The sequence below is a fragment of the Oculina patagonica genome, chromosome 8, assembly GCF_052425735.1.
Source record: "Oculina patagonica isolate OP01 chromosome 8, crgOcupat, whole genome shotgun sequence".
In the NCBI taxonomy this organism is placed as follows: Eukaryota; Metazoa; Cnidaria; class Anthozoa; order Scleractinia; family Oculinidae; genus Oculina; species Oculina patagonica.
The window spans coordinates 32,170,180-32,185,433 of NC_135765.1; the positions used below are offsets into that span (position 1 = coordinate 32,170,180).

At 37.7% G+C, this 15,254-nt stretch overlaps 2 protein-coding genes across 2 annotated transcripts; one reads left to right on the top strand and one right to left on the bottom strand.

Moving 5' to 3' along the window:
* Nucleotides 1–46: 46 nt before the first annotated feature.
* LOC144664427 (uncharacterized) lies at nucleotides 47–7,584 on the bottom strand. The gene is made up of 5 exons (XM_078525539.1): nucleotides 7,489–7,584; nucleotides 3,999–4,147; nucleotides 3,281–3,478; nucleotides 1,827–1,926; nucleotides 47–1,564 (listed from the first exon to the last, which is right to left on the bottom strand). Exons 1-5 carry the CDS (start codon nucleotides 7,562–7,564, stop codon nucleotides 1,335–1,337), a joined length of 753 nt encoding a protein of 250 aa, XP_078381665.1. The 5' UTR covers nucleotides 7,565–7,584; the 3' UTR covers nucleotides 47–1,334.
* A 2,067-nt stretch (nucleotides 7,585–9,651) lies between these two features.
* Nucleotides 9,652–15,012, top strand: LOC144664431 (uncharacterized). The gene is made up of 4 exons (XM_078525547.1): nucleotides 9,652–9,780; nucleotides 11,002–11,339; nucleotides 12,215–12,323; nucleotides 13,543–15,012. Exons 1-4 carry the CDS (start codon nucleotides 9,720–9,722, stop codon nucleotides 13,764–13,766), a joined length of 732 nt encoding a protein of 243 aa, XP_078381673.1. The 5' UTR covers nucleotides 9,652–9,719; the 3' UTR covers nucleotides 13,767–15,012.
* The last annotated feature ends 242 nt before the right edge of the window (nucleotides 15,013–15,254 follow it).

Consider the following 15,254-nt stretch of genomic DNA (forward strand, 5'->3'; position numbering starts at 1 on the left):
TGGCTAGCCACCCAATCCACCCCCCCTGGATCCGCCCCTGCTCTTTTGATCATGCATCAGCTACCTTGCGTGCCTTTCTATAGGAGAGAGATTGGCACGAAAAGAAAACCCAAACGTAACCCAACGGAGTTGCACGTTTGCGCCAAATAAGGAAAAACCTGTCCAAACCTCAAAACTACGGGATTCTGTCAGAAATTTAAAAAGCAAGATGGTGCCCACCTAGCTAACTACATATCGTCGCACATTCTGAAGTTTTAACAACAAAGGAGGTGAATAAAGTACTACTTAGGGACGGACCATTTAGTTTTTGAGGCGCGGGGTTAGGCATTTTTATCTGAAAAAGGAGCGGGTTTTTTTTCAGCATTGGTATTTGCAAAAATATTTTACCAACATAACCCTCTGGGAGATATATTTTGGCACCATCCCGGTTTAGCAGGTGGCCGGTGGGGCTTGCTCGATTCCCTGTGCCAACTTTGCACTTTTTTCTCCTACTTTTCTTGTGCAAGAATTTTTTTCGTAATTGCGCAACACCCCTGCCAAAAATTAAATGGTCCTTCCCTTAAGTCAAAATGTTAGCCCGTCTGTCAACTTGTCTCCATCGTTGCTTGAGTCGTCACACAACACTTTTGCGTGACAAATCTAAGTAACAACAGCGAAAGAAATTAAACTATCATCCTATTACGGCAAAAGCTTACCCTACAAATCATACTAACAGCATACGTTAATGCGTGGGTGCGCAGTGTGAAAGGGTTAGAGCCTTTTAAAATTTGAAATAATATTTAGCTGTCAACGAATCAGCATCAACAGATTCAAGAAAATAACACAACAATTTATAACAGTTTCGGCTAAAACTCAAACGCTCTTTTGTGGTCTTACAAGCGCTGTGCATTTTTAACAAAGAATTATGACTTATAACAAACCTAGAGTAACGGGCGAAGTTTTAATTTTTTAACAACAAATCACAACGCCAGCATGTGTAGCATTTTATAGCTAATTTTTGTGTCTGCCTGGTGCGGACAAATTTGTCAAAAGATCTTGTACAAAAAGGTTGATGCTATTAACAGCTGATATTATTCGAAAAAGAAGCAGAGGTTTAGACTCGTGAAAAACGTGTAATGAGAGCCGGATTTGAAAACAACAGACAAGTCAAATTGGAGGCCATAAGAAAAAGAGGAATTCCTTTCACACAGCGCACTTAAGATAAGTTTCGGAAAAATCGTGTACCAAGAGCCTCCGTTTCTAAATACCAGCGCTCACGTTTGTCAAAACACATGCAGTAAGGAATCAAAACCCTGGGAACGAGATTAGTATCAGTATTGGAAGAACAGCTCAAATTAAATTTCATTGACCAGCGGTCGCATAGGAACGGTGGTGTTGGTGCTGGTTGCCATGACAGAAGGGCCAACAGCAGGTTGCAAAATGACGGTCCCTTGGTTGTTAGGACGGGATTTGCAGCAGCAGCAGCAACAGCAGCACGCGATCACGATGATGACGAAAAGAATCGCCCCGCCAACCACAAGCCCTTTGCCGACATCGCCCATCTCATACCACCATGCAAAGATACCTAAACCAAAAAATCATTTTATAAGGTCAGTTTTAGTTGGAAAATTATATATCACCTCTAGCCTTGTAGCGGACAAGTTCTACTAGTATACACGGATCTAGAGTTTCAGGCTTCCGGTCCAAATTCAAAGGAAAAGTAAGCATCATTTAGTCAGGCCATTGTTAAACATCGCAAAATACAATAGCCTGGCTTAATGAGTCTCGCCTTTCTTTTGAATTTGGACCGGAAGTCTGAAACTCTGGATCCGTGTATATATACTTACCACAGGCGTTGGTATTAATGGGCAGATCTCCCTCCATCACTGTTGCCTTCACAGGATAACCCCCTTCTCCCAGAATATCGCCTCCAGCTAGGAGTTTCACCTGTAAAAAGACAACAAAAACTCTCAGGTTTTTTGCCCTCTACTTGTTTGGTAGTACAATAGCCTGCATAGCAGGCGTCTGTGTAGTTTTTAGCGCGCGCGCCTTTCGCGTTTCTCCCATACGCGCGCTAGAAACTAACGACGCCTGCCACGCAGGCTAGTAGTACAACGAAAAAAATTACGTCATCTGTGACGTTCATCGTGCAACTGCTGGCGCAATGTGTTCCAGGTCTTCAGACTGCTGCGCTTTTATGACGCCTTTAACAATAAATTAGTGTATAAGATTGAACAACAACAACAACTTTATTTGCACCTTTTCTTTCAATTAAAATTAGCAAAACAATAAATAAAATAAATAGAGTAAAGTGCATGGCTGCCCAGAATAACCACGATTGGCTAACAAGATTGGGCAGCCATACTTAGTTTTTATTACAATAATTTATAAAAAGGTCAGGTATATTTAATATTTACATAGCAAACTATACAACACACAAAAACAAAACTAAGTAGGCTTAAAGAAAAAATTAATGGAAAAAAAGATGAAAAATGACGTATTATAGTTATAAATATAAAATGTTCAGTTAATAGCTTGTTTTTTTTATATTTTTTCTTAAATTGTTTAAGTGACAGAAGCTTAATGTCATCACTGATAGCATTCCAGATTTTAGCGCCCTGATATCTAATATTAAAGATTCCATAATTTGTTCTGGTTTTGGGTAAAGCATAAGTCATTCTAGAGGAAAATCTTGTATTGTAACCATGAGTTTCTTTTGCCGAAGTGAAAAAAACATCAAAATAAGAAGGGAGAAGTTGGTTTTTAAATTTGTACATAAAAACAGCAATGTGAAAAGTTACTTCATCAAATAATTTGATAACATTTAGATCTTTGAAAAGTGGACTTGTATGTTCAGAAAAGCTAGAGAAAGTTATAATTCTAATGGCTTTTTTTTGTAATACAAAAAGAGGTTGCAGAGAAGTTTGATAAGTATTATCCCAAGCTATTAAACAATATGTTAAAAATGGATAAACAAGAGCATAATAAAGGTCCAGCAAGGTTTTACTGTTAAGATAATAGCGAAGTTTAGAAAGAATTCCTATACTTCGTTTAATCTTTTTTGCAATGAAATTAATTTGACTTTTCCAGTTAAGACGCTTATATGAGCTCTCCCGTTCTTGTGTGTGTTACGGCTTATACGGTGTTCTGCAAAGTTTCCCCATTATAAAAATATAGCACAGAAGTCAGTAGGATTATTGAAAAATTCGTTTAGTCGCTCGGAACTTGGGAACCACTTTCCCGGCTCAAAAAGATGTCATAACTGTGTACTGATCAGTTGTGTCGTACACAAAGTACCAACCTTTAGATGTAGTTCGTCGCCGTTTGGAGTGAATCCGACTTGAACGTACACACCGGCAGAAACGAGACCATGCAAGGACGCGGTGAAGCCTGGCACTGCTACAATGTCGTCACTGGTGTAAGTATGGGACCACGTGATATACAGATCAGGAACGTCCATTGAGGCGGTCACACTCACTGGATCATCACACTTGTTGACCTAACAGGCAATAAAATTACTATCACTTTTAGTCCAGTTTGAAAAGAGCTTATGATGAATGGTTGAGACCCGTTTTCTTTTCCTTTCTTGCTTTATTAGTTTGGAAATAGTTCTCTTACAACTGTTAACTGGGGCCGTAAAATTGTGGCTAACTGTGTTCACTCAGTGGCGAGTACAAAAAATATCAACTGCTGTTTTGCCTTAACTCCAAATTCTTAGAACTAGTTTTAAACGACTGGTATTACAGCCCGTGAGAAAAGTTAATCTCTCGAGATTAAGAATGAAAGGGTTAATGGCAAATACTGTTTGCTGGCGTAAAGCCTTCTTGGAAAACGAAAATAAAAGATGCATTTCACATGTGATGTCGAGGATAAAACTGTCGATTACAATTGAAATAACTATGACAAAAATATGTAAATAAGTTAAATACTATCGTATCCTTTAAGAACTAAGAATGAAACAATTCCAAAATCTTTTTATTGAAGAATGGTTCAGACATCTACAATGTTGATGTGATTACCTTCAGCGTAAGTGTGATAGGCTTGTCGACAAAATCCATCTTACACGTGATTTTGCTGCAATCTTCACTGATACTGCATCCGTCACCGAGGGACGCGTCGGGACACGACCCGTCAATTGTTATAGAATGTTGATCATCGTAGACGTCGCCTAAAAAAAAGACAACACTTGATTGGCTGACAAGAAGATGCTTCATGGTTGAAGCATGTTGAGTACAGTTTCTTGGACAAAATGGTAAAGAAAAACCAAATCAAGTGAATACATATACCTAATATATAGCTCATGGTCATCCTTTTGACTTTGTCAGCCATAGAGAACTATCTTACCCAGTGTCTAAATAATCAAAGATTCTTGGACGAATAACATCTGTCTATCCCACCACTTAAAGTTCTAAACAGTGGTCCATGTTGGATCAATGAAACGTAACTTTATTTGATGTGATCAGAGCACCAACGCTAGTCTATACATTTGAAAGCAAGTTTTGTTGAAAACTTCGCAACCTAATTTTCAGCTATACCCCAATTCAACTTAAAATTTCGTATTCTCCTATGTGTCCTCACTAATGTGAATTTCGCATTGTTAACTGGGATTAATTATTTAGAATTCTCGTAATTTGCCTAAAAGTTGTTACGACTACTTTTTTATCGCAGCTTGATTTATTCATGTTTGCACCAAGAATGTTGAGAAAATCAATTCATTTTTTTTGTCCTGATTAAATTTTGTATGTCATGCATCACATGCGGAGAAATTATCATTCTAAAAGCCTTTCTCATTTTATGTGTAAATCAGTTTCAAAGAAATGTTAAACGTTACTTTGTTTTACTTTTTTACTAGCTTTTATTGACCTTTCAAAGTTACTCGATTTTAAAAAAACTGTAATGTACGATTCTAGACGGGTAAGTACCATTTGGGATCACACATATTTATTTCTTCTTCTCTTATTTAGCAATTTTTACTGATATTAATTTACATCAATTCGATGAATTTCAATATACCGTTGTTTACAATTCTTACATGTTTCTGTTGAAGTCTAGTCTCTCTCGCAGCCGTTTTAAGTGTCGTCACTTAACGCTCCTCCCCACAAACGGCCGTTTGTGGGGAGGAGCGCTGCGTGACGACACTAAAAACGGCTGGCCCCGAGGAAGACTAGTTAAAGTCTAGCTCTTTGCAATTTATGAATAAGGTGTGCTCACCTCCAAGATCGCGAGATTCCCATAGCTAGGCAAAGTAGCTACCGCGAGAGCAAAAGCAATTTTAGCAGTGGAACGTTGATTTAACGAACCTCTATATAACGAAGTCCTCGGTATAAAGGCGAACGATATTCTTCAGCCCGGCCAAAGTGACAAAAAGTGTATGGAGGAGGACCTCGATATAACGAAATCCTCGTTATCACGAACACAATCCGAAAGCCCAAACGTAAAATGTCCCTCGATATAACGAAAACGTGTCAACACGCAACAAAAGATGAATGCGGAACACACCAACAAGGATGAAAATCCTTTAATCCTGTAACACTGAGAGAACAAGTTCATCAAGTACATATGTCCATATCAATGTGCATATATTATACATTACAAATCTTATTTTCAGAAATCGTTAATATCCGGGTGCGCAGTGCAACGTAACAGGGGTAAAAACTGATTAGCTATACCTCGATATAACGACCATTTTGGTTGTTTTTCCGAAACTTCGTTATATCGAAGAACCCTTGTTGTAACGAACAAATTTTCACAGTCCCTTCGCGCTTCGTTAAATCGAGGTTTTTACTGTAAAAGCTGTCCCTGCTAACATAAATGTAAAACTATCTACGATCGCGAATCGACACTATGCTCTTGTAACGACAAAGAAAGTCGTAGCCAAGCTTAACGAAGTGGGTATCTAAGCTCGTTAAAATCAGTTAAAATCGATTCACTCCAGCCACAAAAATTGCAGCAAACAGCCTGTTTTTCATCAGTTTCTTCCTTCCCTTCTTGCAGTCAGATGACTTGTAGACTTAATTTCTTCTTCTGTAAATTCCCTAAAAACACGAGGCACGTTACCATGATTTTTCTAGTTGATCGCCTGATCTATCAAATGATTTTTCTTACACTGACGAATGTATACGTACTTGTGTAAGAATTTAAATGCAGTCTTCTGAGAGATAAAACTGAAATAAATCACTTTTTGTGGGGTTTTTTTCCTTCTGATATTTGCACATCCTACAAAAATTAAATTATTTCCCTCATTGACGTGCCTAGTGAAAGATATTTACCTCGCCGCTTGCAGGTCCGCTTCGCGGCTCGGTAGATATCCACCACTATCCACCCCATTGCGGGGAATAAATTCAAATAATTGTTTAATATAAGCCGGCTTCTAGAAGTTTCCAAAATCAATAAAGTTTAGCAGATAAAAATTCTAATCAAAATTACAAGTTTACTTTCCAGCCTTTTCAGAATAGCGAACTCTTCAAAATGATTTCACACTGCGCAGATTAGCGCTATCAATGAGCTTTTTCGATTCTTGCTCAGTATGTCACGGATTACATTTAAAAACTAGAAAAATAGACTTGAATGTGCCAATTTTTAAAGCAGAACAAAATCCTAAAGAATGATGCAAATAACATGCTGGTTTAACTGCATGTTTAATAAAAAATTTCGCTTCGGTTAGACAATGGGTTACCTTGTTGTCTAACAGCTAAAGTGATAAAAGTTCGCTTTGGTTAAATCATGTATCCGAGACAGGAATGAAAAGAAAGGAAACACAAAGGTAGATCTCAAGCATTAATAATAAAAACCTTCCATAACTTCTCGAAACTTCCATAATTTTGCAGCAGTGATCGTTCTGCGAGTAATGCTGTCAAAAAAAATAAATTAAAATTCGAGGTCTACCTTCTGTTTACCTTCTTTATGAAGTTTATATCAAGCTTTAATAGTTATTTCGACGAGCTTATAATCGTTTTTGTCACCAGATCTCTAACTAACGAACCTTCGAGAATAATCACGTACGGTCAAGTCTGCGGTATCCGCCATCGATTCCAAGAATTCGAGACTTATTGAAAAGGCGCGGAAGGATATTGGTATCTATTTTCCACGGAACAACTTTTACCAATCGTGCAAAAACTAATCAAAATGCTTTAAAGAATTAACACATACAAATTCTTTCTCTTGTAACTTTCGTTTGCTCTTTCTTGCGAAGAAACTATAAAGGTTTTCTAAAACGAATAATTAGTCGCCGTTTGAGACGTTTGAGGTTTCCACGAAATCCCGACATGTGCCAAATTCCGAGAAATTATCTCTCATGCTAATATTCTTCTTTGAATCTTATTATTTTCCACTTTCAGTTACCAATTGTTAACGGTTCTTTAACTTTTCTCATAAAGAATTCAGTAACAACATTTCACCGCAAGGAAGAAGACAATTCAGATGTCCGCTAAAGAGCTTTTACAATTTTTGCACTAATAATTAATGCATAACCATAAATTACAACAAGTTTGCATCAAATAAAAACCCTACCTGCAGTTGAAGAAAATAGCTGGCTTATAACAAGAACGAAAACTCCTGTGGCAAAAGCGTGTCGTGGAGAAAACATTTTAACAGAGCAAACTCAGCAAAGATAACACATTACAATATGCAGATAGCGTCTCAGTGATCCAACCCACGCGAATTAATTGACATATGTTCTGGAAAATTCCGGTTTGACCGGTTTTGTAGTGTTCTCAGAAAAAAGTTTTGTTTCTCGGAACATTAGCTTACGTAAGCCAGACTCGTTCCCAATCCAAAATGGTAAAATAAATCGCGGAGTCGTGAGGCACAAATTCTCGTTTTGATCCAGTGCCAGGCTGCCGGCGGCCTTTGTACTCAAATCTTTCCAAAGATTTCAACCAAGAAGAGGCTCGGAAGGTGTTTGTGTAAATGCAACCAGAGATTTGGTTTGTTTTATACATATATCTTTTTTACCTGGAAAACTCAGTTTTCTGAGTCGTCAGTGGAAGAGAATGGTCTGCAAAGATCGTTATTTCCAAAGAAACTTTGTCGCAGTTTTGGTCATTATTTTGTCGGTTGGGTCAAATCAAACTCGCGCATGTCTGAGTTTACTATTTCTTTATGGGAACCCGGTGCCATATTCCGTCAAGAACAATTGAGCAAATATTTAATTAAGATACTTCAATGCTACATCTATTAGAAAGCGCGTGTTGTTTAAAGGAGCAATGTCACGGTATATATAAATAAGTCATTTTTCTGCTTTCTTTCAATATAATACTTTTCTAACATAGAAAACAACAAAGAAGTAATAAAAAGGCGAAAATAACCAAGAATGGTTTCTACTGATAAAGATTAGGACGACAAATTGAAATTAGATCCTTTAACAATGTTATATGCATTAGCTTACGTACGTACACTGAATTTGTCAGTCAATTTTGTATTGATTTATGTTATGCCAACAGAATAGGTCAGAAAAGTATCAGTAGATCATACATTTACGTGTAATATTTTGCATCGAATTTAGAAAAAGGTGAAAAACATGGATACCACCCCTAATAAATACCTGTTAGGATAAATAAGTGTATGTATGTTTTCACATTTACCACGGTTTTATTAAGTTCAATTGGTCCATATATGGTACATCTTTAAGCTAGCAATCTCCTGAAAATACACAGATCCAGAGTTTCAGACTTCCGGTCCAAATTCAAAAGAAAAGTGGGACTCATTAAGTCAGGCTGTTGTGTTTTGCGATGTTTAACAATGGTCTGACTTAATGAGTGCTCACTTTTCTTTTGAATTTGAACCGGAAGTCTGAAACTCTGGATCCGTGTATAGCAACCGTCCAAACGTATCGATAAGCTAAGGCTAGTAACGCCGAAAGCAACGAGGGTCGTAACTGTAAAAACAAATAAAATACCGTGTCACTACAGCACAGCGGGTCACTTTGGGGTACCTAGTAACTGTAGGTAAGGGAAGAAAAAAAACAATTGCAAATCCGTTTAAAAGTTTCGGCGGAATGTGCGCTTCGTGATCTACTTGTACCTATACTTTGTCTTCTAACTGTACTGAAACGTCTCCTAGAAACCGTATATATATAATAAAAATGTTAATATCATAAAGTTAACTGTGAAATTGTCTTTTAACTTTTGGTATTGGTGGTGCATAAAAATTTATTCAAAAACGAGGTTGGAAAGATTAATGAAATGATGAAGAACCAATGCATTTCTGTATCAGTTCTAAGGGGTGATGGAGAAAGATACACAAAGATACCATACGAGAACAAGACAAAATTAGCTTGAAATGTACACTGTACGATATTTCGGTTTCCAAAACAGCCTTCTAGGTGAGCTTAATTTTAAACTAAAAATTCTTACAAGTAAGATTCGTTTTGGAAACCGACGGAAATATCGGGCAGTATAATAGGTCTATAAATAAGATTTCTGCCTTTGGGAGGATATTTCAATTTTATTTTGTATTTTGCCTCTGTCGTCAAGACCAATTTACCGTTTAATTTTCGCTGTCTCTGTAGAACTTCGAAGTTCTTAACTTATTGTTTGCTTACTTGAAACAAACTGATTTGCTAAGAAATGAGGAAATAGCTTGGGTGCGGCTTGGAACGTGCCCACGAGATCGCGTGACCTGGCTGGGGCATGACGTCATCGGATTCTGTTTTGAAAATTTATGCTCAAAAAATCAGTTTCTCTCTTGACATATAAATACTCGACACGAAGCGAAGAACTTGAGTATTCACTTACGGTTAAATGATGGAGACGAAGAGTTTTCTTGCCGTGCTGTTTTTCGCTCTTTTGTCGACGGCGTTAGGTAAGAGTTGTGATTATTAATGCTATGAAATAATAACTGTTCGAAAGGCGACTTCGCGGATATAGAGTTTGTCAGTGATTCCTTCCGCCATCAGTCCTCCGAATCCACAGTAACTGTTGTGATTTGAACGAAATTTATGTCGGCGCAGACGTATTCAATTTCGACGGTTTCATGCTCATAATTTTGCATTTGTACGCTTACCTGTTCAGATTTGTTCCCGTATATGCGTTTTGTTTACACAGCAGTGTGCCAGCGCTTTTGTAGTACGTTGATTCTTCACACGCATTTGACGATTTTTTTTATTCGAAATGTGACAAAAAAGACTAATCTTATATCATTTTAATCACGGAACGAGGTCTTAAAGTTTTAAACGTTATATGTGACCGCAAAACGTGTAGATCGCGGTTAAAAGTTCCGAAATTTTGAAAGCGTATAGTGCGTTCTGCTCTGTTTTGACGGAAATAAGATGACGTCATTGCTTTTTAACGAAGCGTAGCAGCGTACAAGGACAGCTTTATGTAGTATCGACCTTTAAAGTATATTTGTGGACGAGATGAGCAATGAAGAGGTGTGAATCAGAAGAAATGAAATCTGAATGTCTTTTACGCGAGGTTATATGTTTGTGAGTGATCCGGCATGAAAACAAGATCAATCCACAATCGTCCGGTCGTGCGAGAAACATAATTACAAGGGCCGGGACTGATCGCTTGGTCGGTGCATATCAAGGTGGATTCTAAAGGAAGGTGCGAAACCTTTGGGAAGGACCTAATACTTCTGAACGTGCAACAATGTAAAGCTAATCAGTCGGGAAGTTGTTGGTTTTGAAAGTGGAAGTATTAGGTCAAAGCGGAAGTCGATACCGCTGCATCAGCTTTACCTCCCCCCCCCCCCCCCCCGACGCAATCGCTCCTTTCCATCGCTCTAATCGGTGAGAAAATTAACTTATTGAGTCTATGGATAACCTCAGGGAAAACCCCACTACCGATATTTCACGTTTAATACTTGGGTCAAAATGCAATATTTGAAAGAAGCTAAATTATTTGCTGTTTTGGGGCAATACCAAGTGTGATTTTGCAGTTGTCAAGAATCGAACATTTCATGTCGTGGCCATTATTTGGAAAGTAGGGCATACTTATGACGAAATAATTTTTTTGTATAGAATCACTTGTCAAATTATTTCTGAAATTTATTATTCATTTTATTAATTCTTCTTTCTCAAAGGTTGGCAAGAATGTTCTCTAGAACTGGCCCCAAATATCCAACTACCAATTACATGTAACACAACGTCATACGACTGCAGCCAGATCACGTGCTCGGCTACATTCAGCCAAGAGGATATCAGGTTGTCCGTGGACATTAACCAATGGCAAGACCCTGTGACTGCTGACGTCGCCGTGTCAGTTCCAGAGCTAAGATTTGATTGGTCAGCCAGATTTAAGGATGGAGAGAGGATCGAGCTTCCAGGGTTTCCACTGGAAATTGAAGGATTTGCAATTGGAGAAGCCAATGTGTATCTGGAGTTTTCACTGATTAAAGACAATGGCACTGTCACTTTCAAGGTATTCTACCTTTTATCGAGAATGACATTTGTGAGCCCCTTCAGGGGTTTCAGGAAACATGGCCATAAAATAATTGGAAACAAAAGGAAAATAAAGCTGGGAACACGGGAACAAAGCTCTGTTTCTGATATTTTAGGGATCAAGGGAATATTTTTTGGGAACATGGACCCCCTCTCCCTGGAAGAGTCTCATTTGCCTTTTTATTCCTGCTGAACTATCGCAAATCCTCTCATAATTATCTCTGCCCTCTTCAAAAATCCCTCCTCATCCCATTCCTTGTTCACACCACTAGAGAAAAACAAAAAATCAGTTACCTCACAGACAGCGCATCTTCAAATACTTGGCCAGTAATCTCACGTTAGCCATTCGTTTATACCCATCTAACTCTTTGTCATCCGTTACCTTCTTTGTTTATTTTCTGTTTATTATTTCATCTATTATTACTACAACTTTTTGATTATATGCCCCCATTTTGCCTATTGTAGAGCATGTTCGTATTTTATGTAATGTTTGCCGACGGAATAACCTGTTTCATATCGTGTCGTTCATTTAGAGAATTTAACCATGTTCATAGTATTCTTTTACCAATGTACCTAAAAATTTTTAGATACAGTTTAATCCTGTCCAACTAGAAACCCCAACATTTTTGAAACGCAAATTTTCATTCGAAAATACCCCCCCCCCCCCTTCCGCCGTATCTAACTAAGTCCTCCCCGAAAATAAGCCCATCTGAAAGGGACGTTGTCTATTTGCGGAAGTTCTCAGTTCATACAGAACAATTTAAAAGTGCGTTTTAAGCTCTGTTGTGAATGAGGTATCAACAGTAACTGGATTTAAGAGTGAACATGTTTTGTTTTGTTTTGTTTTGTAACCAGGTTGATTTGCTGGCCTCGACAGAATTTGCAGTGAGATCTTATAAAATAACACTTGTTGAAGGAAAAATCCCAGAAGCCCCGGAACCTGAAATCGCAGTATGCCACTTTGGTAAGTGGATCACCTTTAAAATCCTTACAAGTACAAACCTCAACTTCAACCCCATTCCCAGGGTCTAAAGCCCGGTTCAGACGCCGAACTTTTCATGAGCCGAACTCAATTCGAATTTGGACCGACCCAAATTGACAAAAGTACGCCTCTTGATTCAGTCGCCGTACTTTTTGGCCGTTCCGAGGCCGTTCCTAATAGAGTTCCAATAAAACCAGTCAAAATACATTATAATAATTTATGAATTAGGATCGGCACATGAAAAGTACGGCGTCTGAATCAAAGCCGTTCCAAAGTCGTTCCACAGGCGAAATTCTCGGCCAAGCCAGGCGGGAAGAACGGGTGAGCCGTTCCAAATTGAAATAGCCGTTCTAATTTGATTCAGACGCCGATTTTTTCATGTACTTAATTCAAAGAATTAGGTTCGGCTCATGAAAAGATCGGCGTCTGATCCGGGCCTAAGAGAGACCCCGGAAACGAAGATGAAAGTTATTCGTAAGATATAGGAATCGAACGCCTTTTCAGCAAGCGAGCTGAGAGTAACACCAGCTTGCAGAGCAGTGCTACCAATTTCGTGTATATCGTTGAAATTCGACGTTTTAATTGCGCTTACTCTTTTTCATGTATCGCCAGCATGACCGATTAGTTTGCAAATAGAACTCATTCGTTCATTACTCCTGATATATTAATAATAATAATAATAATAATAATAATAATAATAATAATAATAATAATAATAGTAATTTATATAGCACTATTTATTTAGCTAATCTTTCATAACGCTTTACAATCATAATGCTAAAATATAAAATAAAATCTAAAAATGCCTAACTAAATTAAATCAACTGAGCTAAAAATATCAATACATGCACAAAATGAAGTTTTAAAAGTTAAAAATCTAAAAACTTAACAGAAATCTACTGAAATAAAAAAAACTATTAAGAATATTCCGCTGTTGGCCTGGAGTAAGACTAAATAGGGCACTAGCCAGTTCTCTGTTTTAGCGACTTTTTTATATCACGGACTGGAACGCGCAAGGAATTATATAATTTTCTGTTTTTACAAACTTGAAACTGGTCTTTTGCCTTACCATATAGCCATAGTGTACAAATGGTTGTTTCGACAGGGAAGTGATGATAAAGCGACCCATGTTGATAACGAGAAACAGTTCCAGTATTATCTTTTTTAATTTCTTATCATTTGATCTTCTTTTATCTCGTAGGATATTATAAAAACCGCTTCCAGAGGCTGCCCTTAATTTCAAGGGTTATGGTAATAACAAGTGTTATCGCGTTCTTGATTTTGGTCGTGCTGTCTGCTGTGTTCTGCTGCAAGAGGAATAGGGCCACTACCGCTGACCAGGTGAAAGTCAAGCCTCCTTCCTATGACGAGGCTACTTCCACCAAGACCAAAGTCCCTTTGCAGCCGCTGATCAACGAAGTTTAGGGCGCACAAGAAACTTTTTTTTGTAAATAGCAACTTACTGTAGTGTTGTTTGGGTTTTTGTTTTAAAATTGTTTTACCTCTTTAGGCGATCTTCGATCTTTTTCTTGTAAGATTTTATACAAAAAAATAACATTTTTAGTGAAAGCAAACTGCGTAAGAAACCTCTAGTAAGCAAATTTCTTATTTTAGGTATGTTGTAAGAGCTTTTATTTCAGTCAAAGAGTGATATTCTTTGGCATTTCTTAACATGATGGTCCTTGATATGTCAAGAGGGTCCAATATTAATTTGGAAACATTTTGAGCAAAACTTTCTATGTCTTCAAGAGATTGCCAGCAAGCACACATATTGTGAAGCGGCCGAGGTCTTAGCTTAAGGGTTTTAAGGAAGAGGGAGGGGATCAAAAATATATCCAAAAAATTTTAATCTATCCGAACGAGAGAAATTCACGGTCTCCAGTGCGTGTGCTCGCTTAATGTCGACCGCTATTTATGACTGTGATTTTACGAATTTAGCTGAGTGTTTAAAAGCAAAAACCAAGGTAATCACCCTTAGTCAATCACAAAGGACGCGGACAATCCATTGAACCAATCAACACTCGAAGCAAATACATGTAGCCGGCACAAAGCGTGGGAAAACGTGTGCCAGCGATTTACTTCTGATTGGTCCAGAAAGTGGTGCGAGTTTTTTAAACCAATCACTATAAGCATAGTGAAGCAAAACTAAAGCAAACGCTAATTAGTTTTGACACTCAAATGAAAATCGCTCTAGTGAATCGAATCGTTCAAATTATTTGTCGTGTTAATTGTACCCTTTTTTTAGTACGAGTATGTTTTGAATAGACTACTATATCAGTACAATATAATGTAACGGTATTGGCGGCAAAACGTTTTTGCTGATATTTAGGTTACAGTGAATGTGTGTTGTTTTGAAAGAAATAAATGATCATCGCAGTGAATTTCCAATTTAAGCAATTGGACTAAAGAAGCCTGAAAAATTCAGGGCTTCAACGGGATTGAAGCCCTGAATCCAGGGAAGCCCGGAATTTTTCAGGCTTCTCTAGTCCAATTGCTTAAATTGGAAATTCACTGCGATGCATATGATCATTTATCACTTTCATATACATCCGCAGTTCTGATCATTTCATATACATTACATCGTATGTTGTTTTGCAGTATTGTTGTAAAATACCGTTATAGTTGATAGAGATATCTTAAGAGATGTTAGAAATAAAATTTAAAACGTCGACTTATTGCTCTCTTTTTGACCCTGTAACCCTGTGAAAAGATTGATGGTAACCTCAAATTGCTCGGTTAAAACGAACTATCTAAAACTGCTTCTTTCAAGCATTGCTAAAGTTATAATTAGTAGCTAGGGTTTGTGCTACTCCTCCTGAAGTCCTTAAAAGCCCTGGAATTTAATTTAAGATTTCAAGGGCGCTTGGAAAGCTCTTAAAAAGGCGGAAATTTTGTTGAAAGTGAAAACTCATT

What these genes read in the sequence shown, in the direction of transcription:
- LOC144664427 (XM_078525539.1), bottom strand. Translation starts at nt 7,564, where the DNA reads ATGTTTTCTCCACGACACGCTTTTGCCACAGGAGTTTTCGTTCTTGTT. An exon ending in CTATCACACTTACGCTGAAG is followed by an intron (nt 3,479 to 3,998) that starts GTAATCACATCA and finishes ATTGCCTGTTAG; the next exon opens with GTCAACAAGTGTGATGATCC. An exon ending in CATTAATACCAACGCCTGTG is followed by an intron (nt 1,565 to 1,826) that starts GTAAGTATATAT and finishes TTTTTGGTTTAG; the next exon opens with GTATCTTTGCATGGTGGTAT.
- LOC144664431 (XM_078525547.1), top strand. Translation starts at nt 9,720, where the DNA reads ATGATGGAGACGAAGAGTTTTCTTGCCGTGCTGTTTTTCGCTCTTTTG. An exon ending in TCTTTTGTCGACGGCGTTAG is followed by an intron (nt 9,781 to 11,001) that starts GTAAGAGTTGTG and finishes TCTTTCTCAAAG; the next exon opens with GTTGGCAAGAATGTTCTCTA. An exon ending in AATCGCAGTATGCCACTTTG is followed by an intron (nt 12,324 to 13,542) that starts GTAAGTGGATCA and finishes TTTATCTCGTAG; the next exon opens with GATATTATAAAAACCGCTTC.